Here is a 25,970-nt window from a genome sequence, read left to right on the forward strand (position 1 = left end):
ACCCACTGAGGTAGCGCGTACCTCATTATTTTCCATGGACGTCATCTGCTAAACCGGAAGTCTTTGTGCGTAACAAAATCTAGCTAATGGTTTGGTGCCATAGAGATAGATAGAAGACTCGTCTGTTTATCGGTGCCATTTCCACGTCTGTGACAGCATGGGCAGCGCCATTGAGCTATCTCCATTTTGAAGTAGACCATGTTCTTCACGATTGGCTGATCTCTCCCGATGACCCGATTGGACATGACTCTAACAGGGTCACCGGGAGAGATCAGCCAATTAAGTTGGAAGTCCACCAAATGGTCGAAGCCGTCAATTGCGCTGGCCATACTAATTCAGCCTTTTGGCCACTAGAGGCCTCTATCATTCTCTATGTTGGTGCTAACTTTGTTCTTCAAGGCTGACTGAACAAGGGTTCTATGGTAAAAATAAATATATATATATATTTATATATAATGTTATCTAGCTAGGAACAAATCCAGTCGACAATGTAGCTAATGTTATAGTACACATACTACTAGATATGTAACGTTATATCGACAGGATGTAGCCAGCTAGCGGAATGCATGCCAACCTGTAACTACGGTTCTTATAGTGGCACAATAACGACGTAGCTAGCTAGCTAGTATCTTGCTTAAACAATGGCTTTGCTAACTGTAGCTGAGGTTCCTTAGCAAGTTAGCGTTTGTGGCTACAGTATCATTCATATGAAGCCTGTTAGCTAGCCAGATCAGCGTTAGAAAGTTACATAACTACGGTAACGTTAGATGGCTATTAAGTAGCTGCTACAGCTAGATAGAATACGTAAGTTACCATTATCATAGCTAAGAAAGGATTTAATTCCAGGTTCGACATATTTTAAGGTGGTACGCATACGATTTTTTTGCATTGTCGTTTCAGAAAATGTCCACAATATATCTGGCACTAATAGTGGAATGATAGTGTTTCACAGTATTACCAAAGTTGTGGTATACTAGCTACTGTGATATTCGACTATTGATTTCTCCCAACGTAGCGGCATCTGATGTCCAAAATAGGAAACCTTTTCTGACTTTGTGGCGGTGTTGTCTAGTGGAAATCTCTCTGGCATTTCCTGGTTGCTAAAATTCTACACGCAAAGGGGGGTGCAATTCAATATTAGGAAGGTTCTCCTAATGTTTTGTACACTGAGTCTGTTGAGCCTGGAGTTAAGACCCTTAGCCTGCTACTATAAGTATTGCTTTCTGTGATTAGCTAGCTAATGAAATGTTGATGACTAACGTTAGCTAGTACAGACTTGTCACATTGGCCCCATTCTGAGAACCCAGAATAGCGAACTATTTAGCATAGTTTAAGAACAGGTTCTGTTCTATGTGCTTTTCTGCTAGCTATAAACAATGATATAAACAACAAACTAGCTCGATAGTTATTATGCTATTTATTTGGGGTGCCTGATTGATATCAGCTGTGAACACCATTACATTGTCACGACTTCCATATGGACTGTTTGGACCCACAGGAAGAGATGTCAGGAATAAGTGCGGTGAGCTCGGCGTTGCCAGCGGCTACAACCCGTACTACCTCCTTCAAGGGCTCCTGCCCCAGCTCGAAGTATGTGAAGCTGAATGTGGGCGGGGTGCTCTACTACACCACCATGCAGACCCTTACCAAGCAGGACACCATGCTCAAGGCCATGTTCAGTGGCAGGATGGAGGTCCTCACAGACAGTGAAGGCAAAGATATTTATAACTAAACCAAGATAGTTCATCTGTGTCCTTTTCAATGGGAGCAAATTAAGCATAATGGGCAAAACAAGCAAGGAGGTGGGCACAGCTATGCACGAGTTAGCGAGATCATAGTGCCACATTCTAGCATGTATTTGCATATTTCCATTAGGGAATACCTTCTCTAAAGTGTGCATGTGCAGTAACTCAATTCGTCCTTGCACTTCTTGTAAACAACGCAATTTGAAAATGTAAGCTTTGGCAAAGGGTCACTTCTAAAACACTTAGTGCACTCTGTTCGTAACAGATTCTAGTTTTGGGAACTGAAAACTGTATTGAGATCAGGCTTTTTTTAGATGAGAAAATAAGCAGAATGTCGGCCCAGTTCCATCTCGCTCCATACTCTCCCACTGCTGGCCACTGGGCTTCCTCCTCGCCATATTTGATGGGTAGTGGAAATTCCAACTGGATGCTTCAGATTTATACAGCTCCTTGTTCTATCTGTGGAGAAGGCATTGATGATGACATGGGTTGACTGCAGCCAGGGTTTCCCAAACCTTATGTCCACTGCAAAGTCTTGAGTCCTGCAAAGTCCATGCTCCTTGATGCTGCATAGGATATGATTCTATCAGTTTTACAGACTAGCTCCCTTTGCATGCCTTCCATCTGATATGGCTCTAAATGAAGATACACACACAGTCAACTATCTCCACTATGTTGTCTCTGCCACTTCTCAATCTAATGAGTCCTGTCCTCTCCTGCAGGCTGGATCCTTATTGACAGGTGTGGGAAGCACTTTGGGACCATTCTGAACTACCTGCGTGATGGTGCTGTACCTCTGCCTGAGATCCGGAGAGAAGTCGAAGAGCTCCTGGCAGAGGCCAAGTACTACCTGGTGCAGGGGCTAGCTGACGAGTGCCACGCTGCCTTGGAGGTATTGTGTCAGTGGGGGTTGGTGGGAAGAGCTATAGGAGGACAGGCTCATTGTAATGGCTGGAATGGAATAAATGGACGGTATCAAACAAATGGAAACCGCATGTTTGACTCCGTTCCATTGATTCCATTCCATCCATTACAATGAGCCTGTCCTATAGCTCCTCCCACCAGTCTCCAATCTGTTGTGTATTACCTTAACACACTGTAAACACTTACCTGTAATCAATCTCTATCTTGGTATCTCTCTTTCTCTGCATGCTGGTATAGCCACTGTCCCCATTGAATTATTTGTGTCCTGTTTCCTCCATGCTTTCAGAACAAAGATATGTATGAGCCTTTCTGTAAAGTGCCTTTGGTCACATCCTCAAAGGAAGAACAGAGACTCATCTCTACCTCCAAGGTAAAACAAATCATACTTCACAATTGACATGTATGATTAGACAGACATAGCATGGAGTTGTATTGTATTCTATTTGTTTCTCAACACTGACTACCTATGTTCCTTTTCATTTTGGATTACAGCCCACAGTCAAGCTGTTATACAACAGGAGTAACAACAAGTACTCTTACACCAGGTAGGCTAAACATTACATATGATTGTGGTAAAATACTTACAATGAGCTTATACTGTATTTCTTACATGTACATGTGAAGTGGATTGTATCATGGATAAGGCTGTGGCGGTCACGAAATTTCGTCAGCCAGTGATTGTCAAGCAAATAACTGCCGGTCTCACGGTAATTGACCGTTAATTAACATAAACACATATAGCATCTCCTGGCTCCCACACATAGCCTAGAAGGCACTGGTGCAGACCTTTGGAACCTCTACATTTTAAAAAGTCTAGTAAATCCATGTAATATAGCCTACATCTTCACAATAAATCCGTTATTTATTTTAGACAGGTCTAAGAAGCATGATATGTAGTCTATTTCAGAAGATCAGAATAGAATACTCTGAGTTGTCCTTATGTTAGGTCCTGATCTGGCTATCCCATATAGCTGTAGGCTACACTAGTTAATTTAGCAGACAAGATTTGCTTAGAATTCCGTGGCATTTTTTTTTATAGTATGAAGAATACAATTGAACAAAGCTGAATAAAATAGAAAGGGTATTTTCTCCAAACGATTTGAGGTAGTGCGCACATGCAGCTATTCTGGGTTGAGCGGTTAACAAAGAAATAGGTATTCCTATATGCTTAATTTAGAGTTATTAATGTAACTTTAGTTGTTCTACAAACGTTGGGCTATATGTTTAGATTTTTAATAGATTGTAAGGCTGCATGATGTGACTCTAATGATGATTTGAAAAAAGTAGCTTGAAAGTACACACTACATCAGTCACTCATTCACAATTTGACAAGTACTTGATAATGCTTCGAATTTCACGGCGGCATCCCCTTTGTGTGGCTGTAATGCACCCTTAAAAAATCCATGCCGTTTGTGTCCTGTGGCCGGTGTGCACTTCTCAAATCAAATTGTATTTGTCACATGCGCCAAATACAACCGGTGTAGACCTTACAGTGAAATGCTTACTTACGAGCCCCTAAACAACAATGCCATTTAAAAATGAAAAAATACAGATAAGAATAAGAAATAAAAGTAACAAGTAATTAAAGAGCAGCAGTAAAATAACAATAGCGAGACTATATACAGGGGGTACTGGTACAGAGTCAATGTGCGGGGGCACCGGTTAGTTGAGGGAATATGTACATGTGGGTAGAGTTATTAAAGTGACTGTGCGTAGATGATAACGACAGAGAGTAGCAGCGGTGTAAAAGGGGGGGGTCAGGAAATGCAAATAGTCTGGGTAGCCATTTGACACCGCCTGGTATAGAGGTCCTGGATGGCAGAGAGCTTGGCTCCAGTGATGTACTGGGCCATTCGCACTACCCTCTGTAGTGCCTTGTGGTCGGAGGCAGAGCAGTTGCCATACCAGGCAGTGACGCAACTAGTTAGGATGCTCTCGATGGTGCAGCTGTAGAACCTTTTGAGGATCTGAGGACCCATGCCAAATCTTTTTGGTCTCCTGGGGGGGAATAGGTTTTGTCGTGCCCTCTTCACGACTGTCTTGGTGTGCTTGGACCATGTTAGTTTGTTGGTGATGTGGACACCAAGGAACTTGAAGCTCTCAACCTACTCCACTGCAGCCCCGTCGATGAGAATGGGGGCGTGCTCGGTCCTCTTTTTCTTGTAGTCCACAGCCATCTCCTTTGTCTTGATCACGTTCAAGGTGAGGTTGTTGTCCTTGCACCACACGGCCAGGTCTCTGACCTCCTCCCTATAGGCTGTCTCGCTGTTGTCATTGATCAGGCCTACCACTGTTGTGTCATCGGCAAACTTAATGATGGTGTTGGAGTCGTGCCTAGCCGTGCAGTCATGAGTGAACAGGGAGTACAGGAGGGGACTGAGCACGCACCCGAGGGACCCCTGTGTTGAAGATCAGCGTGACGGATGTGTTGTTACCTACCCTTACCACTTGGGGGCGGCCTGTCAGGAAGTCCAGGATCCAGTTGCAGAGGGTGGTGTTTTACTCCCAGGGTTCCTTAGCTTACTGATGAGCTTTGAGGGCACTATGGTGTTGAAGGCTGAGCTTTAGTCAATGAATAGCATTCTCACATAGGTGTTCCTTTTGTCCAGGTGGGAAAGGGCAGTGTGGAGTGCAATAGAGATTGCATGATCTGTTGGGGCGGTATGCAAATTGGAGTCAGTCTAGGGTTTCTGGGATAATGGTGTTAATGTGAGCCATGACCAGCCTTTCAAAGCACTTCATGGCTACAGACGTGAGTGCTACGGGTCGGTAGTCATTTAGGCAGGTTACCTTAGTGTTCTTGGGCACAGGCACTATGGTGGTCTGCTTGAAACATGTTGGTATTACAGACTCGGACAGGGAGAAGTTGAAAATGTCAGTGAATACATTTGCCAGTTGGTCAGTGCATGCTCGGAGTACACATCCTGGTAATCCGTCTGGCCCTGCGGCCTTGTGAATGTTGACCTGTTTTAAAGGTTTTACTCACATCGGCAGAGGAGAGCATGATCGCACAGTCTTCCGGAACAGCTGGTGCTCTCATGCGTGTTTCAGTGCCATTTGCCTCGAAGCGAGCATAGAAGTAGTTTAGCTCGTCTGGTAGGCTCATGTCACTGGGCAGCTCTTGGCTGTGCTTCCCTTTGTAGTCTGTAATGGTTTGCAAGTCCTGCCACATCCGACGAGCGTCAGAGCCGGTGTAGTACGATTCGATCTTAGTCCTGTATTGATGCTTTGCCTGTTTGATGGTTCGTCGGAGGGCATAGCAGGATTTCTTATGAGCTTCCGGGTTAGAGTAGTGCTTCTTGAAAGCAGCAGCTCTAGCCTTTAGCTCTGTGCGGATGTTGCCTGTAATCCATGGCTTCTGGTTGGGGTATTACGTACAGTCACTGTGGGGACGACGTCATCGATGCACTTATTGATGAAGCCAATGACTGATGTGGTGTACTCCTCAATGCCATCGGAGGAATCCCGGAACAGATTCCGGTCTGTGCTAGCAAAACACTACCAGAGTGCGGCGCGCTCCATCACATGATCAGGTCTTTCTCACAGGCTACAAGTGAAGACAGACATATCGGGGATGCAACTGCGCACGTCCTTATCCAATTCTGGGGTGCATATTGAAGAACTGTCCACATTTACTTTTCGTCAGCCAACAAGATGAGTTGGCCTAACAAACAGCAATAGCACTAGCCTATGTCAATCTACTATCCCACATAGCAAAGATCAACCTATTCGGTGCAAGAAATAAGTATTCCAACCATAGTCTGGGACAGTTGTGGGATGCGATAGATCTCAGTAATACAACCACTATCATCAAAAAAGCGTTTTTATGCAATGTGGCTGACGCAACAGATCAGAACGTTTAGCTTAAAATGTTGATAAACTATTAGGCTATTTCTTCACATTGTAAGCGCATCAATGCGCACATGGTAGTAGGCTATAAGTGCAAATGTTCCATTTGCAGAAAACATGTAGGTCTATGGTCTAGGCTACATGAGGTGTGCGACTATGATTCTAAAAAGTTGCACACAAAAAAGGCATTGTTTCTTATGCTGGGCGTCATTCACAAGTGAAAGGCTAATATTGTCACCCATCAGACTATTCTTGATTTAATCTTGTCTTTACATATACTAAATAATATATGTGTGAAATTTGTTTTGATTTAGAATGGACCATTATCATGCACCTGTATTGAAACTGGTTTATTTTCATGCCAGCCAGGTAGGCTATACTCCTGTTGTAAATATAAGCAATGTGCTTAATATTAGGAAAGTTGAGAAATAAATATAGTAGGCCTAGCCTATAGAAAGCTGATCCTCCTCTTTGTAGTAGAGGCCATCACTCTGTTTTCTCGCGCAATTGCATAGCCTATAGAAATGTTGCGCAACATGAGCTCATGGGCTCTCATGAAGTGTTTGATTAGATTTTCGATTACATTTGCATTGATGTCAAGGTGATTAGAGGGACAATAGAGTGCTGAGTACCAGGCAGTTATCAAGTTTGGTAGGCTACTAATGACCATCAGCAGCATCAGAGCTTGGAGAAGCCTAGTTAAGGTGACTAAATGGTCACGTGGAATTTGACTGCCTTCATGACTCGTGACCTCCACAGTGGCGGTAATACGGTCACCGCAACAGCCCTAATCATGGGTAGACTGATGTACATGTGTATAGCGATTTGAACAGATTGACAACTAGACATTAACATCTGGTGTCATTACCTTTTCACAGCAACTCCGATGACAACATGCTGAAGAACATTGAGCTGTTTGACAAGCTCTCTCTGCGCTTCAACGGCCGTGTGCTCTTCATCAAGGACGTGATCGGGGATGAGATCTGCTGCTGGTCGTTCTATGGGCAGGGCCGTAAGATCGCGGAGGTGTGCTGCACCTCCATAGTCTACGCTACAGAGAAGAAACAAACCAAGGTATGCCATTTCCCACAGCACGACCACAGAAAAGGAAGATATGAATGTTTCTTGCTTTGACCAAATCATAGACTAGCCTGGTTGTCAGTGAATAGTCTTGTCTTTGTACCTAGGGGCAGTGGTCTAAGTAGCAGTATTCTCTTTCCTCAGGTGGAGTTCCCAGAGGCTCGTATCTATGAGGAGACCCTTAACATCCTGCTTTATGAGTCTCAGGATGGGCGTGGTCCAGACAACGCTCTACTGGAGGCTACAGGAGGCGCTGCAGGCCGATCCCATCATCTGGACGAGGACGAGGAACGGGAACGCATCGAGAGGGTGCGCCGCATACACATCAAACGCCCCGATGACCGCACCCACCACCACCAGTAACTATACCAGCCAACCAACATTACCAGGATCCGCAGACCTCACCAGTGACCATTACCCATCACTGAGATCACACTACCGGTATACCCACAGGTAATCTCACATCCTTGACATTGACCACAAGCGACTTCTGTGCTTCTGCACCACAGCCAGTTATGAACTGTTGCTAGTCTGATATCATTATAAGTAGAACATGATTTTGATGTTCTGTCCCAAATGGCCATATCAGTGTTCTAAACCGTCATCCTTTTATCAGTGGTCAAAATGTATTTTACCGCCTTTATTTCCATATGTTTTGTCTTTGTATGTATGTAGACATGTTACATGTGCTCAGTAGAGATATTGTGCCTTAAGTCTGTGGGTGTACATGCTGCTTACAATCTTTATCATGATTAACTTTATCACGTCACTACAACATTGCTTTGAAGTTCAGGTATGTGTCACAGTATAGCTAGTTCAGGTCAATTGCATTTAAAGGATTCTATACATTATGTACAATGTGGAACAATACCTTTTCCTACCACAGCAGTTTTAGACATTTTTTAAAATAAAAATACATATTCATTAGTTTGAATAAGTGATATGTAAACTGTATAACAGCATTTTATCTTGTGTTTAGAAATTGGGTGCTTCTATTTTCTGTATGTACTCATTTCGTCCAGCAGAGGGTGTTATGTACGAAGACACTGAAAGGTGTGTGAAATTAGGTTGACGTTACCTCCTAGATGGTGATCTTCGGTCAGTTTTGTAGTTCCCCCACTAATGATTTTTGGAGGGGAAGCTGATCCTAGATCTTTGCCTACGGGGACTTAACCCTGAAGCGATAAGTTACAACCCACCTCTGAATTGTAAGTGGTATGAATAAAGCCACCTTTTCTACCGTAGTCAAGGATTAATGATCTTTTGGCATCATGTATGAAATCTGGTTTTCTTCTGTGTGATAAAATGGATGTCATTGCTGCCTGTTACAAAAATTATTGGAGGGTGATGTGGTTACAAGATGAAACTTGTTTGTAAGATTGATCACAGCTGAAGAGACAAAGCACCTCCAGACATTGCGTAAAATTGTGACATTCTTTGCAATCATTTCACATGTACAAGTGTCTTTTGCACTGTATTTAACACATTTTTCTTACAATAAAGATTGTTTATGAATACTTAGTTGGTTTTAATGTAAATATGGTACAGCATCTTTGTGAGAAAGTATAAAAAAGTATGGCTTCAAAATCACAAAATGTTTGAATGATTTAACCATGTTGCTTATATCTCTATAAAATGGGACGTCTAGTGAAAATATACCTAAAGCAAAACCATATTTTACATATGAGCCCTATTATAATGACAGCTTTGCTTGATAAGTCACAACTGGGCCCATGCATGTGATGGATGTATAGCTTAATAACCGGTGAAGTTTTCATCAGAGTAGAACATCAGTAGTCATTCCTTTGGAGTTTCCTCCACAGTATGAACCATTTGTTGAGATTTCAGTTCATTTCATTATGTCCAACCCTTATTGAGAGGATGCAGGTTCTCATTCGTGATTTAAGTCCCAAGATGCCTAAAACCTTGTAGAATCTGATTATTGGATCCAGTTCAATTTTGTATCATTGCCCGGGACTTTGTTCGAGTTGATTCCTGGGTAAATATAAAATAAGTGTTTATTTGTCCTAGCCTACTGTTTATCAATAGTTTAGAAAATGTATTTGTTCATTTTGAGAATTGAATGGCCACACAGTCTTTTAGTTTCATACTCACCACCATCAGATGGCCATTCTTTGCTCTGTAAATCATGGTCTCCTGGCCACTCTTGAAGTCAACAAACCCCTCTCTGCCAGGCTGGATGTCAAACTTTACACTGCAAATGACCACAGACATAATATATAACATTACGTTAATACTTTTGGCAACATTTTTTTTTTTTTAAGACAAGTTACGAGTTGAACACAGGTCTTACCTGCCCTGGACTACTTTGATAAAATTGTGCTTGTTGGCCACCAGGCACAACTTGGTCAAGGCCTCAAACAGGTAGTCACACTGCAGCACCAGGTCCCCCTGAGCAAATAGAAAATGCAACAATGGAAATGCACATTTTCTAGTTCTATTCCATTCAGAAAATAACTGGTACAAAGCATAATAAAAAAGAATACATTTGTGCACATCAATGAAAAGATTTTTGGGGCAGCCAACCTTTTGCTTGATATCCTCACATTGGACATGGAGGATCAGGAAGTTGTCACTCAGGGTGCTGACTGACACACCTGGAAGAACACACACCACCCAGATACTTTAGAACAGTGGTTGAATTAACACAGTATACACACACAGACTATTCCACTGAGAGAGAAAAAAACTTGACACTTGCACACACATCTAGTCAGCTTTATTCCAGTCAGTGGTGCTAACCTTTGAGGTTGTTGAACTCCACCCGCTGTTTGATCTTGGCCTCCTCCACCAGGTAGGCTGCACTTCCAGTGTAGATCAGCTGTCTGAAACGTGGCCTGAAGCCATTCCTGTCGTACTTCACCACAGGAACACTGTACTGTGGGAAGGTATGGGGCTTACTTTAATTTGAACATTAAAGTTGATTTGAACTCTGACATAGCTTATTTAGCGCCGTGTGTTTACCTTGATGCGTTCTTGCCTAATCATCTGGTAGACTTTAATGTGGATGTCTTCCTCACCTGACCAGATAACAATGCAACTGGTCAAATTATATAAATCATTTTCATTATCACTGTTGCTTTGTAAGAGGCGCACAATTGGGCACATAATTCATCAGCACAAGGTCTATGCCTTACTTATCCTGGTGTCCACGAATGGTATGCCCACACTGTGAGGGTAGTTCTCTTTTGTTCCTTTGAATATGGAACTGGTCAATCCTTTGATTTGCAACTGTAAATGGGGTAAGCAAACACAGAAGAGATATATTAAGTGATCAGTGAGGCTATCCCTATAGTCAAATGCAGTACAAAATATGCATTAAAGCACCCTGGCTTGTAGGGTAGGCCTACCTGTGCTTTCCGCTCTGTCATGATTCCTTGTACATACCTCCGTACCATGTGCCGGGTGTAAAGTTTCCTCAACATCTGTGAGGCCTACAAGTACAAGTGTATGTAATAAGTGTACAGTATACTCATTATACCATGACACACAGGCGTGCAGAACGAGGTTAGCGCAAGTATTCAAGTACAGTCAATTCTCTACTGCGACTCACCTCCTGCATAATGGGAGGTGGGGTTAGCCAGGTGTTCTTGTCCAGAACTGTTTTGGGTAGGTTCTCCTTGAGCCGTGTGAGGTAGTTTTGCCTGACAAATGCCAGGTACTCTGTGTTGTCAACACAGGCTGGCTGATTTCTAGTCATGAAGCCCTTGATGAACCTACAAAATATAAGTACAAGAGATTTGATTGGTGAGCTTTATGTCATTTCATTGTGTGTGGTAGATGTTGGACCTTTGTCTTTGGAGATATCTTCAGATGTTTGTCTCTTACCTCTTAATGACCTTGACAGCCCAGGCTCTCTTCTCCCTCTCTCTCCTGGCCTTCATGCCTCTCCAGCATGTCTCAATCTTTGTAGCTAACAAGACAACACAAGCTGATAAACTTATCGGCTTATACATCATATTTGTTATACTAGTTCCAAGGAAGTCAAAGTAGAGGCCTGTTGCGTCTCGTTCAGCAGTTACCTGCTTGTCTCTGTCTCATGTAGTCTCCCTTCACTCTGTAGCCTTTGTACTTTGCTTGAATCCTTGTAGCTGTAACATAAGGAGACATACATAAAACCTAACTTCATAGGCAAATAGGTTCATTTTCTTTGAAATAATCCAACACCATATAACAATCCAATTCCTGAATTTTTGTAGTGCTCTGTGATCCGTTGGTTGAAAAACTTAAGCTAGAGCCAGGACCCACCCAGCTCATGCTTGCAGACCTCAAAGGCGTCTTCGGTGGCAAACAGAGTCCTGGGATGGCGGATGAAGATCTTGGTCCTTTTTTGTATCATGAAAGACAAGCCAGTGAGAAAAAGCCAGACTGTGTGTCACCAGGTGAACCCAAACGTATAATCCTGGAGAGCACCTCACCTTCCCATCTTGTACTCATCAGGCTTGTAGCCCAGGTGCTTGATCAGGCACTCCACCCCCTCCGCGGCTGTACCTTTCCAGTTAGGCCAGGTGTCTGGACACAGAGGCTTGTACCTGACAGGGACAACAGGAAACACCAATGTTAAATATATTGTTTAGAGAGCATCAGATCAACATACTGTAATGCAGCCATGTATCAGAGCAGGGTGTGCTGGACAGAGCAATTGCACACTATCTACAAAACTTTGAAGTGCAGGTTGTATTTACCTCTGCAGGAAGATCTCATATCTCCGGCGGTAAGCGAAGCCGGCCCGTCTGACCCTCAGGTGCTCCATCAGCCCCAGGTACTTCACCTGGTGTCTCACCAACACGTCGTCAAAGAGCCCTGCGCGAGGCAAGAGAGAGGTCACAAGGCTACAGGCATCAGGTCATGCACTGTGAATGAATGCGCCAAGTAATACTTTGTAGGGCATGCATAGGTCAAGTCCATTAGGGAAGGTTCCTTTTGGTGTGATGGCTGTACTGAGTGTGTAGGTGTGTGGTGCTTAGTCAAATAGACTACCGTAGATGTAAGTTACGGTTTATAGATGAGGCCTCACCTGGCTGCTTGCCTTCATTAGGCTTCATACAGCGGACGTACCAGGGCTCTTTAGACATGAGGATCTCAGTCAGGCCTACCAGACTGCTCTTAAACTGAGTGGCCACCTGAGTAGACAGGGGATTAACATGCAAGTTTATGGCAAGGTCAGATCACCATACACACATAACAGTAAAGGATGGGTATGTTTCTAATTCACTTTGGTGGATCATGTGTCAACAGAAAGTCTCTTTACTGTTTCAGGTCTCTTCTTGCTGTCTGGCTCAGTGCTGGGAAAGCAGTGTTTAACAATGGCATTCTTAGACTGGCGCATAACCTGAAGGTGGAAAATCTCTCAGTTAAATCTCTCAGGATGAAAGATAAAGAACCGGCTTCTTTTCAAAACCAAGAGGCAGTCAAACAAACACTCCCAGTCCTCCCTCTTATCAGTCCTGTCAGTCTATCCCAAAGCAATGCTTAACAATCATCTCCTCTATAATTCACAGGTGTGCTTAACAATGAATAATACAGCAGTTGGCAGGATGTAGATTCCGGACCACAACAGTGCCAGCGAGAACCCTGAGCACACTTACCTCTTTAATGTTCCTGTACAGGAGATCATTATTTTTGTCCAGGAATCCTGGAAAACAGAGAGGTATAGTTGAGAGTAAATAACAGATAAAGACTGGTAACACTTTCTGTCAGTGAGACAGAAAGTGAGGAGAACTGGGGGAGGGGGCGACTCTTGGGACATATTCGGCTTGCTGAAACAATATCAAAGAGACACATTAGTGAAACAAATATGGAGAGCGGTGTACAGAAACAGTGAGAGGAAGGGCAGAGTACTTGGGTGTATTACGTTGTGGAACTCATCTCTCACCGACCACACAGTATGTGACTTCCCCTGCGTAGTGTAAGAGGCGGAAGTCTCCTCGTTCCAGAGTCTTCCGGGTCTTCTGGTCAGCCAGCTTGTGTCTGCAGGATGTGGACAGAGAGAGAAGAGGATGTTCTAGTCAGGTGTTACAGAGGCAGACCATGACCCCTCCATCCTCAGCTGTCAGTTGGGGGAGCTCAGCTTTATCTGCTATGTCTTGTTAGAAATGTATTACTGTGCTGCAGTATCCCAACACTGCCTCACTCACGTGACGAAATGGGGGTGACCTCCCATCTTCTCCTCCAGTTTCTCCAGGAAGGTCATGTCTGTGGCCTCTCCCGGACGTAGACACTCCTCGTCCTAGTGGGAAGGAGACAGAACATGAGCGCAAAACCAATCCAAAGCTATCGTGTCTGTCTGACGACATTTCAATCTGACTGCGAGTCGGTCAGTCAGCCAGTCAAGTCTACAGTATCTACATACTAGCACTGAAATGATGCCTTTGAATTTCTCCTCCACCAGGTCACAGATGATCTTGTTGTTGAAGTATGGCACTGACTCCCACTGAAAAACAACAATACAAAAAATGAAGCTGTGTAGCCCATTACATCAGTAGTGTAGCCCAGTCCAAACAGATTTGAGTAGAGGAGGAGCGTTTACTTCAATCCCCTCCATCTCGTACTCCTCCTGCTCTGACTTCAGGGTCAGCTGGATGAAGAGCTGCTGCAGTTTCTCATTACAGTAGTTGATGCAGAACTGCTCAAAGCTTAAACATATAGAGACAAGTCATTAGGCTCATAATTTCGCACTCTAAAATTCACTGTCAACTCAAATTGTATTTGTCACATGCGCCGAATACAACAGGTGCTGACTGACTGTGGCTTCCCTCACCTGTTCACACTGAACACCTCAAACCCATAGATGTCAAGCAGACCAATCACTGTCTTCCTGGAGGAATCCTACATGGATGCACAATACCAGTCAGCCTCCTATATTACTGTCTTACTACTTACTGTATATCCTATACTTGTTAGCAGTGTCATGATTGGTTAGATGTCGTTTTGGTCTGGGACGAGATCACTCTTATTGGTGGACCACTGAAAAAGGCCACTCACCTTGTTTGCTAAAGACTCATTGAGCTCGTTGACCAGCCAGGTGAAGGTGCGGCCATAGATGGCTTTGGCTAGAGCGTCCTTGGCATATACTGCCTGGTCAACGGTGAAGGGACTGAGCACCTGACCAGCACAACAGACAAACCACAGAGATTGATTTTCAAGAGACAGGTTGCACATTTACTGTGATGGCATGAAGTTCTATGAATGAGCCCAAAACAGTAGCATCTTCCTCACCTCTTCTGACCTGGCCTCAATCTTCCTGTGTGTCAAACCCACCTGTATCACCTGTGCAGGAATGCCCAGCAACTACACAGCAGAAAAACAACCAATCAACCAATCACCAAATACTCTAATTGAAAAGGGATTTCACTTCATCTGAAAAGTAGCCATAATGTCTGAAAAGGGAGAGGACTTCGATAGTTTTCTGTGGTATGAGTACTGCTAAATAGAGTGACTGTCCATTAGTTTGTAGTTTGCCGTCAGTGTCTCACCTTGGACAGCCAATGTATCTCCGGACTGTTGTTGAGAGTGGCATATCCCTGTGAGTCAGCCACAAACATAGCATTTCCCAGGTGAAGGACGCTAGCAATGATTGCAAACAGGCTCTACATCATGGGCAAGAGAAGACACCGGTCATAAGTGATACGTTTTTCTATGACAATTGATATGATCAGTTCACCTTTCAGTCTCTGATGGTAGTGTTTTGGTAGTGTAGAGAGATTAGGACTCACCTCTATATTGCTCTCACTGAACTCTATGACACTGAGGGCTTTCCGTACCGTCTTCCAGTCACTCTTGTCATTGACTGAGCTGACTTTGGCACATTCCCCCTGGGTGAGATAGGAGATAATATCCAGATGATGATAGACCACTCCATGGAATCACTGATTCTTTGTCTCTTTAATACCTGTAGCGTTGATGAATTACCTCTCCTACCTGTACCAGGTAACTGTAGCGTTATTGAATTAACTCTCCTACCTGTACCAGGTAACTGTAGTGTTGATAGGTTACCTCTCCTACCTGTACCAGGTTACTGTAGTGTTGATAGGTTACCTCTCCTACCTGTACAAGATAACTGTAGTGTTGATGAATTACCTCTCCTACCTGTACCAGGTAACTGTAGTGTTGATAGGTTACCTCTCCTACCTGTACCAAGTAACTGTAGTGTTGATAGGTTACCTCTCCTACCTGTACCAGATAACTGTAGTGTTGATAGGTTACCTCTCCTACCTGTACCAGATAACTGTAGTGTTGATAGGTTACCTCTCCTACCTGTACCAGGTAACTGTAGTGTTGTTAGGTTACCTCTCCTACCTGTACCAGGTAACTGTAGTGTTGATAGGTTACCTCTCCTACCTGTACCAGGTAACTGTAGTGTTGATAGGTTACCTCTCCTACCTGTACCAGGTTACTGTAGTGTTGATGAATTACCTCTCCTACCTGTACCAGGTAACTGTAGTGTTGATAGGTTACCTCTCCTACCTGTACCAGGTTACTGTATTGTTGATGAATTACCTCTCCTACCTGTACCAGATAACTGTAGTGTTGATAGGTTACCTCTCCTACCTGTACCAGGTTACTGTAGTGTTGATAGGTTACCTCTCCTACCTGTACCAGGTAACTGTAGTGTCGATGAATTACCTCTCCTACCTGTACCAGATAACTGTAGTGTTGATAGGTTACCTCTCCTACCTGTACCAGGTAACTGTAGTGTTGATGGTTTACCTCTCCTACCCGTACCAGATAACTGTAGTGTTGATGAATTACCTCTCCTACCTGTACCAGGTTACTGTAGTGTTGATGAATTACCTCTCCTACCTGTACCAGGTAACTGTAGTGTTGATGAATTACCTCTCCTACCTGTACCAGGTTACTGTAGTGTTGATAGGTTACCTCTCCTACCTGTACCAGGTTACTGTAGTGTTGATAGGTTACCTCTCCTACCTGTACCAGGTAACTGTAGTGATGATAGGTTACCTTTCCTACCTGTACCAGGTAACTGTAGTGTTGATAGGTTACCTCTCCCACCTGTACCAGGTAACTGTAGCGCTGACAGTTTCTCTCCAGACCCAGCCAGCGTAGCAGGTCCTCCTCTCCTCCCTCCACTAGCTGGTAGAAGATGTGGAAGCTTCTCTCTCCATGGTTCTGATGCACCACCCGGGACTTCTCCAGTAGATAACTGAGGATGTGGCCACCAACAGCTCCCCCCTAGATTATTAAAGATGTAACAATGATTGACGTGCTGATGTTTCTCTGATGTTTTAATATGGGAATGCTGGGCTCAATGTCTTGACCCTTACCATGTGATCAAACTGAATATCCATGTACTTCCCAAAGCGGCTTGAGTTGTCATTTTTCAGGGTTTTGGCATTTCCGAAAGCCTTAGAGAGGTATAGACTGTATTATCAGTTATTGTATTTGTAAATGGCAGTGTGCAAACAATGTTAATTTCTCATGTCATATTTGCTTCACTATGGTATTCACCTCGAGCACAGGGTTGGACAGCAGCAGTCGGTCTCGGACATTGTCCAGCAGTTTGGTACTGGGGCAGCTGACAGCGTAGAACTGCAGGATCTTCTTGGAGGCCTCCGTCTTTCCTGCTCCACTCTCCCCTGAGATCAAGATGAAGTGGTTGTTGGTCTCTGTTAACATGGTGCGGTAGACATTGTCTGCCAGGGCGTAGCTGAAAGGGAGGGCAATGATGTAGAGGTTCAGTAATACTGCTGATGGATATAGATGGGCAGCACTCTATTTCCTATCTTGTGGTTCACAACATACAAAGCACACCCACTTTACACACGTACACAAATGCAACTTACATGTGGGGTGGAAGCTCAAAAAAGTTGACGCCCATGTAAATATCCATCTGCTTCTTGGTGTAGATTCCCAGCTCTTTGTAGGGGTTCACTGACACTAAGAGCGTACCAATGTAGGTCTGTGGGAAATGTATTAGAATTGAATGAGAGATGGATGCCTCACTGCATGGTTGAAACGAGAATGTGCTGTGCTTGTTATCCACAGTATGAGTAATTATCAGACCTGACCTTACAGAAAGTAAGGTAGCTCACCCTGTGGCTGTAGTTACAGCACAGTAGCTGCTGTTTCAGCAGAGCAAAGTGCCAGTTCAATTAGGGGAGGAACACTGTGTTCTCCCTGGCGTCTTGAGGTTGGGTGGCTTTCTGGCTGAAAGGAAGGCTATGTGATACCTCTGGACTGTGTAGGGGATAGACTCACGTAAATGAGGTTCTCGTTGAAGCGTTTCCTCAAGTTGTCCAGGACGGCACTCTCACTTGTGTAGGCGTCCAGCAAAACGAAATCCTGGATGCCCACCCGATCCCGGGCCGTAAGGGAGCCCTCCATGTCCCGGAGGATCCGGTTACAGCGCTCCTCCAGGCTCTAACCAATCAGAGAAAGGGGCCAGGGTGGTTACATTGATATCTTATAGCTGTGCAAATGCCCCGGAAGCACAACACAAAAACACTGTCACAAATCTCATCAAGACATGACAGCTGTAAACGTTTATTTACGATGAACCAGTTGAGATGTTCCACATCTTTCAACATAACGTATCTGCCGTATTCTTTTCAGATATACACCACGTTTACGGGTTTTTCATATGTCCTGTTCCACTGTGTCCTGTTTTCCTTGTAGTTATCTGCATCTGTCAGGTATGACGCCGTGCCATGCAGTGCTCACTGTCACACACAGACAATCTCGCCCTAAATCAATTAATTTACTGTCAATCTGTCCTCATCTCTGGCCCTCCATCCACTTCCAATCAGTGTGTGGTGGCCTTGACCACATCCTCTCAGCACAGATAGCAGGTCAGTTTAGGGATCCCTATCTAATCTACTTCCATGTTCCTCAAGGAGCAATCAGTCTCTTGTCACTGTTTAAGAGGATACACACGTCCCCCTCCCCACACAACTATAGGGCAGACTCCGCCCTGTAATTTACCCCAGCAGCAGGGTCAAAACACAGACCAACTCCAAAGATGTTGCACTGTAATCAACTCCTAGAAATGCAAATAATGCTATCCCAATGACAGCTTAGAACATGAGTGCGTCATGTTCTATTGTGCTTCCATAATGTATATACTAAACAGAAGGCAAAGGTTTACCGGCATGGAATGCAATTGTTCCTGAAGTTTTGTATCGAAAAACAAATGAGCTCTAGGGCCACAATATGCATCAGGTAACATTATCAGTCAGATCTGTGCTCCTTAATTACAGTGCTATGAAAGTACCGTCCAGAATATTTCAACGCTCCAACGGTTTGGCACACAACAGTGCCAAGTTAACCTGGTCCCATGGTATCGTAATTGATACCCACAACAATCCACCCTCATGGTGACGGCAATTTAGAAATGTACAACTTAAACACTGCCATATACAAAATGTAGCTTAATATATATCTTTTTTTACAAAGATTTTCAAAGTAATTAAGTCCCTACCTTGAGTGAAAGAAAGTCTTCTGTATCAGACTGCTGTGAGCTTCAATCCCTTTTTATACTGAACATCTGGGTTTATTTAGGGAAAGAACAGTATGGCAGGAAACATTGACATATTGCCCCCTCCATTTCCACCAATAGGAAGCCATCAATAATGTCAAAAGTGAGCGAGAAAGGAAGCAGAAGTGATAGTGTATGTGTGTGTGTGTGTGTGTGTGTGTGTAGTCACATGTATACGTTTATTACTTACTAAGTCTTGAATAAAACTGTTAGCTTACTTATTTATGACATAAAGGTGAGAAAGACAGCTATATGTACAGGGATGACTGAACTGTTATAAAGCTACTCTCTCTCTCCAAATCCCTTTCTACCAAATGACCCCCTTGTCCTGCTCAGCAAAGCACTGGATAGCAATCTCCCTCTGGACTCTTATTTATAGGGGAAACAGGGCTATTTTCAGCTCATCTTCCAGGAAATCAACACTACCAATCCCAGTTACAAGGTGGAAGATGGGCCAAGGGCACCAACACATAAGGCGATTCATCACTTTTTTAATTGTTTTCATTGTGGTTTCCTGATGCCATTTCCCTAGGGCAGGCCTTCTCAGTCTACGGAATAACCCCATTGAAAACCTGTGGTTTGAATTGAAAAGGGCAGTCCATAAGCACAGACGAAGGATATCAAGGATCTTATATGAAGGAATGGTCTAAGATCCCTCCCAACGTGTTCTCCAATCTCATAAAACATTTTAGGAAAAGGCTCAGTGCCATTATCATCACAAGGGGAAGGTGCAGGAGTATTGAAAACACGGGCGCCAATAATTTTGACCCGTATCTTTTTGAGAGAAACAAATATTACTTGTTAAACAAAATCGCTTTCTCTGAGCAATTGTATTAGTGTAAAGTAATATAATTTTCTTTTTTTTTGCATACAACATAGCTCAATATTTGTATGATTTCTTTTCTACAGTTTTGTTTTGCTCATCTTTATCAAGAGTGCCAATCATTTCGGAGGTGACTGTACTTCATGCCTATCTTCTAAGCTTCAGTGAGCTACAGTGAACCGTTTACTAGGAGCTGTTTGGTAAATGTCAGGGCATGAGTTAAACGTGAATTTGAGATCCAGAGGCTCACACCCAGGCCCCCACCATGCTACCTGAAGACATATCCCACCGTCTAGTTTTGATATACATTTGGTTGACAACAACGAACGTGAATTCAACGTGAAATCAACCAAAAATGTCGCCATGCCATTGGATTTAGGTTAAAAGGTGGGTGAAGAAAAGACGAAATTCCCTTACACTGATTACTTTTTGAAAATCCAGTCAGTTTTCCACATTGATTCAACATCATCACATTGATTTATTTTGTTGAAGTGACATGGAAACAACGTTGAGCCAACCAGTTTTTGTCCAGTGGGATATCGCTAAAGCTGCCTAAAACTAGCCCTTCTTAAAACACAGGGGGGCACAGGAGTGCTAAAAACATCTTCAACCCAACCCTCCTCTTCCAACCCCCATTCTCCCACCCTGTCCCAAACCTGGCACAGCAACCCGGCACAGCTTACATGGTTGCCTGCTCTGCGACACTGAAAACCTCTTTTATACAATTCTATAGTACTTTTTTCCCTGAACTGCAAAAAAAGGCTTTTTAAATTTTCTGTGAAGTTGAGAAAACATCCATAAAAAGATAATCATTTGTATAAAATTATCACACAATGCCCCTCCTCTCTCTTGCATGTGAAAAGCATTTTTGGTCGTGTGAATAAAAAGATGGTGGAAAACATTTTAAAGAGCAGTCTACAATCCATTACACACATTCAGCCAGTATATCTATTCAGTAATTATTCATTAGGACACATTCACCGTCATAGTCAATTTCACACTCGGCAGTCAAAACACAAAAGAGATTTGGCCTATTTAATGCAAGGGGGCAATGCTGGGGGCAACGATGGAGCAATAGAGAGAACAACGGGACGTGGGTGAGGGTTGGTGGAGGGGGAGGTGTATTTGTCTAATCTGTGAACCCCAAAAGCAAGTCCTTCATAAGACAAGGAACAGACTTCAAGGGGAAGTAATGGTCTCAGACTTGTGTTGGGGTATCACACCTATAGTTATCATGAGGGAAAAAAACATGGAAACTCATTTTAAGTCTGATTTTATTACTATTGAATTGTTATTCCAATCCTCAAGGAAAGAGGGTAACTGGGTAATGGATGTGGATGGGGTGGGAGCCTGATTACTCCCGCCTCCAAGACACTCTTTATTTTGCACTCTCTTCCACTCTACCATCCCTCCCTCCAATCTCCTCCCAGCCCATCATCAAGTTAAACCAATGAGACAAGTGAACAATATCATTGAAGGCGCCCCATTTGAGATGTCAGAATCAATCTGACAATACAGAAGGGGGCGATGAGGATCAACCCTCCCTTTCTCCCATCCTTAGCACCAACATGGGAACTGGAGCCTTCTTATCCACACTGAAAGGGAAAATGTCTTGACATTCCATTCTGTGCGTACGCGAGAAAGAGTTTCTCTAGGCATTCGTGTTTGACACACTCTAAATCGCTGACAACAGAAAAACCATCAAATTATAAACATTAATTTCATTATTTCATATTATTTCCTCTATTGCCAAGGTTCCTTCCAAAGTGATATCAAGGTCGCACACTGCCTGCTACACCTGACAACCCTGTACCAGGCCTAAAATACTGAACAGAGACAATGGTTCAGAGTGGTTAGGTTGCATGCCAGGCCTGACTCTGGCACTCTGCCCATTGTTGGTGCTCTGTTGGCATCAGACTGGGCAGGCCGGTGGCACGCCTCAGAGAGCAAGGCAGAGATTACAGCCATTCAGGGGGAATCTGAGCTGAAAAACGGAGAACACTCGGCAGATGAGAAAATAACACTCACGTCGTCATAAGATGGTCAACCAGCATGGTCCAAGGATACAATCCATGTAAACTCATACATAAGAATACACACACACAGACAGATAGACTTGCACAACACAGTTCTACTGTAATCAAGGAAACAGTGTCATCTAATGGTAATGGTACATAGGACTCTTTTTTTAAAGGAGAGGTTGATGGGAGTAAAAAGGAGACTGAAACAGGTGACAACACACACAAAGAATGTAAAAGGATGTGGAGAGAAAAGGATGACACTTGCAAAAGCGGAAAATGAGCAACAAGACACCTAAATTTGATGGCAGGCTAAAACGGAACAGGAAAGCTTATCTGACCCAGCGGCCATCACCCGAGAGGCCGGCCCATTGTCCCAGGCTCTCCACTATGGCCCAGGATCCTGTTACTCTGTCACAAAGTGGCCGTTAGGCTCCTGAAACAGATAGCACTCCTCGTGCGTGGACCACTGACTGACACCACACATCACATCACTCAGGGAAACAAACACACGTTTAGGGTGCTCCAGGTGTCTAGAGAAACCTGAGTGTCACTGTTCTGTATCTCTTCATACAATGCTCCCTTTATATAGCTTCAATTATAGATATTGGATAAAACATTATGAGTACCGTATATGTATTGCTATTATAGATTTTTTTCCAAAGTTTGGCAAAGGTTGAAGCTTTAGCTGGTGGTCTTCATAGCATTGGGGAAAAATCTATTTTGCATATAAGACCTTATCAATATGTTATTCTAAACAGAGGATAAACAAAAGCCTCATTTATACCTTGTGCTAACATGGGTCCTTTTTCCTGATCTTGTCTACATTCTGACTGTGCCAAATTTCCAGAAATGTGTCTACACTATGTCTGCATTGATACCAGAATTCCTGGTCCCTTTATGCAAATTATTTCATAGCATCTCTTTCAAAATAATACTTATTTATTGTCAATGATTTTAGAAGGTGGAATAATTATGATTTAAATGGTTTCTCTGTTCAGATCTGTCTACACTTATAAGATATCCAGACACAATGTGTGTCTGACTACCTCCGGAGGTGGGCAGGATGATCTGATCACAATGTGTCTTTACATTGTCTACACCTGCCAAACAAATGTGGGCACAATCAGAATGTGGACAAGATCAGGACAAAGGAGGCAAGTTAGAACCAGGTATAAACAGGGCTCCACAGACACACAAAAAAACCACACCACAGTATTACCTCACTCATCTCCAAAGCCATGTGAGCCATGGTTGAATCGGTCTTGTAATGGATCAGATAGAATCCAAACAACTTTCAACTATCGTCCCCGAGTACGCAGTAGAGGTGGACTCTCGTGCTGGGGCTAGCAACCGAGAAGCACTCACATTCTAGAGCCACTTTTAGCCTCTGACGACTCAGATGCAGGTATGTCCCTTTGACCGTATCACTTCACTGTCACACTGCTCTACCTCCGCTTTTCCTCTGTCCCTCTGACAGAACTGGCCAGGTTCTGGGGACCAAGGGAGGGGTTCAGTTGGGAGTGCCTCTGTGTGGACTAGTACTTTCTGCTAAAGCGTCATTCCTGTCCGGTCCATAATGATCTAGTTGGCTCTGAGAGCTCTAAGATAGTTAATCATTCATTAAGCCTAGGGAGGTCTCATTCAGCACTTCACCTGAGTGTCCAAAGACCCAGTGTGTGTGTGTGTGTGTGTGTGTGTGTGTGTGTGTGTGTGTGTGTGTGTGTGTGTGTGTGTGTGTGTGTGTGTGTGTGTGTGTGTGTGTGTGTGTGTGTGTGTGTGTGTGTGTGTGCGAACACAATGATGCGGAAACTATCTGCTTCAAGCTCCTCATCCTCCTCCTCGCACAAAATTACAGCACAGGTATTGTGTTACTGATCTTTGATTAGGCAGATACAATTCTGACTAATTACAAACCACTCATCACTGCCATGGTGAAGCAACAGTATCGGGCCTGTTGGGATGAAACTATTGTCCTTTCAGTGCATCTTACAGCTGCTGTCAACACCAGCCTGTGCTGCAGTAAGAGGGACATACCATACTATGATGGCTTTCCTGCTTAACCTTCATGTGTCAGAGACTCATATTATGTACTCTAGTGGCTCTTATGTCATCTAAAAATCTATATTTAAAGTTATGTTTGAATGAAAATGAGAACAATCATACATGATTTACCTAACCATAAATGTGTTATTGATCAACATTGCTATCCAGAATGATTATTTAAGAAAAAACAAAGTAGAGATGTTTGTCCCACCTTCTCTATTTCTTGCGGCTCAGTACTAAATGATGTGTTGGATTGTGACAGATTTGCGGGAAGCGTAACATTGCCCTCTCATTCCGACTGTTTAAAATTTAAAGTCGAGCATCCTGTAAACATTAACGAAGGCATCTTGCATTACAGCCACACTGATTAAACAGAGAGGAGACATTCACAACAAAGAAGTTATATTTTAAAGCCACATAACTTTTTAAAAGTAACCACTGCTACAAATCAGAACAGAAGGGATTATTACCTTTCCCGTCAATGTTACAGAGAGGCTTACATTTCCAGAAACTACTTTAACTTTTAAAAGAATTGGGCAACACTGAACCATTTTGAACAGTTTATTTTCTCTTTGTTGCATCCCCCTACCAAACACACCCACCCATATACTTACAATCACACCACACGTCTTATTACCACACATCCTGCCCCTTTAGCCTGTGGTATGGCTTGTCTAGCCTTAACAAGCTTTGTGCTACCTGCCCACAGCTCTCTGAATTAGCACGAGTCCCTGTAAAATCCAATTACACCAGAGTCAGCGGGTTGATTTTCCCATTACAGATTTCATGCTGAGTTTGAGGACTATGATTTTTAAACCAACACATCAGACCCTCTGCCCCTCTCTCACACATAAACACTCCTTTTCTATTCCCCCTGACACTTTATGTCTCTGTAATGCGAGGAACAAGAGGTATCCCTTTGTCATCAAAGTCCACTCCAGTCATGCGGTAAGGTCATCATCCTCATCCAACCTCTCTGACCTTACTCTCATTCTATCATTCAATGAAATGGGATATCCGATCCCATACACAGCAATTTCACTGTTCTACCTTAACACCATCAATAGTGGTGGCAGTAGTCTCAAGGTTAGAGAAGCTGGCCTATAACCAAAGGGTCGCCGGTTTAATTACCAGGGCTGTATGGCATTGTTCCCTTGAGCAAGGCACTTAACCAGTAACTTTCTCCAAACAATACAAACACACAAAACCAGCTAGACCAGCCTATTAGGTAACATGTGCCTGGGGGAAAACAGTGACCCCTTAACCTCTCAGAACATCATGGGTAAACAATCTGACCAATTACAGCACAACTCTGCCTCCAGAGGGCATCACAGGGTAGACAAATAAATACGCACAGGCTCAATTTGTCTTACACAACTCAACATTCAACTAATGCTTTATTTATAGGAGCAAATAGATAACCGAGGACGGAGCTGGACACTGAAGGTCAACACTAGCCAGGTTGCTGTAGTAGCCTTCTGTATCTCTGCCATGTTCTTTGAGCGAGAGACGTTCTGCTAGGACACCATGACCAAATGCATGCGATAGCAATAAAATAAAAGTATTCTAAAACGCAATCCTTTAGGTAAACAGAAATTTGACTGAGCTACAATATGGTAATGCTAATAGAGCTGGTAACACTTAAATGTAGAGATAGTGGAGGTTATTGTTGTAGATATGGAAAAATAGTTTAGCATGCACTACTGAAAATCTAATGAGCAATCAAATGACTAAAATCTTACCTTTGAGAACATGTACATGGTGTTATATAATGTGCATAAAATGGAGGATTCTTCTGGTCAGGTCGTTCTGACAAGTCCAGTCCAGGTCGATAGACGCTGAATCTGATCTGGATAGGACAGAGAAGGAGGAGGCCAGCTCATCTGTGTGTTGAGGGATGCTTGCTGAGAAGTGAGACGTTGATACAAGGGTAAGAGCAGCTCTATAAACATTATCTATAGCACCTGGAT

General features: G+C 43.5%; 2 protein-coding genes across 6 annotated transcripts; one reads left to right on the plus strand and one right to left on the minus strand.

The window, feature by feature from the left end:
- Positions 1-277: 277 nt before the first annotated feature.
- On the plus strand, positions 278-9,115 carry LOC106564472 (BTB/POZ domain-containing adapter for CUL3-mediated RhoA degradation protein 3). 2 transcript variants are annotated; one of them, XM_014130587.2, is made up of 7 exons: positions 278-422; positions 1,499-1,712; positions 2,468-2,637; positions 2,956-3,039; positions 3,162-3,214; positions 7,397-7,592; positions 7,743-9,115. In XM_014130587.2, the coding sequence occupies exons 1-7, from the start codon at positions 420-422 to the stop codon at positions 7,959-7,961; spliced, it is 939 nt and encodes a 312-aa protein (XP_013986062.1). In that variant the 5' UTR covers positions 278-419; the 3' UTR covers positions 7,962-9,115. The 2 variants fall into 2 exon arrangements, with proteins under 2 accessions (XP_013986062.1, XP_013986070.1); XM_014130595.2 differs by lacking the exon at positions 278-422 and adding an exon at positions 513-804.
- Positions 9,103-23,505, minus strand: myo1hb (myosin IHb). 4 transcript variants are annotated; one of them, XM_045689933.1, is made up of 32 exons: positions 23,177-23,505; positions 17,838-17,999; positions 17,423-17,538; positions 17,088-17,286; positions 16,904-16,984; positions 16,632-16,811; positions 15,335-15,433; positions 15,095-15,208; positions 14,838-14,909; positions 14,604-14,723; positions 14,380-14,447; positions 14,149-14,254; positions 13,972-14,052; positions 13,757-13,848; positions 13,495-13,589; positions 13,208-13,254; positions 12,871-12,951; positions 12,637-12,742; positions 12,305-12,422; positions 12,038-12,151; positions 11,868-11,944; positions 11,642-11,710; positions 11,448-11,532; positions 11,173-11,335; positions 10,970-11,053; positions 10,757-10,850; positions 10,584-10,639; positions 10,362-10,497; positions 10,146-10,216; positions 9,913-10,010; positions 9,714-9,813; positions 9,103-9,593 (listed from the first exon to the last, which is right to left on the minus strand). In XM_045689933.1, exons 1-32 carry the CDS (start codon positions 23,204-23,206, stop codon positions 9,552-9,554), a joined length of 3,156 nt encoding a protein of 1,051 aa, XP_045545889.1. In that variant the 5' UTR covers positions 23,207-23,505; the 3' UTR covers positions 9,103-9,551. The 4 variants fall into 4 exon arrangements, with proteins under 4 accessions (XP_045545889.1, XP_013985855.1, XP_013985850.1 ...); XM_014130380.2 differs by having other exon boundaries at positions 14,880-14,909; positions 16,623-16,811; XM_014130375.2 differs by having other exon boundaries at positions 16,623-16,811; positions 23,177-23,504.
- Between the last annotated feature and the right edge of the window lie 2,465 nt (positions 23,506-25,970).

Source organism: Salmo salar, chromosome ssa01 (genome assembly GCF_905237065.1).
Source record: "Salmo salar chromosome ssa01, Ssal_v3.1, whole genome shotgun sequence".
In the NCBI taxonomy this organism is placed as follows: domain Eukaryota; kingdom Metazoa; phylum Chordata; class Actinopteri; order Salmoniformes; family Salmonidae; genus Salmo; species Salmo salar.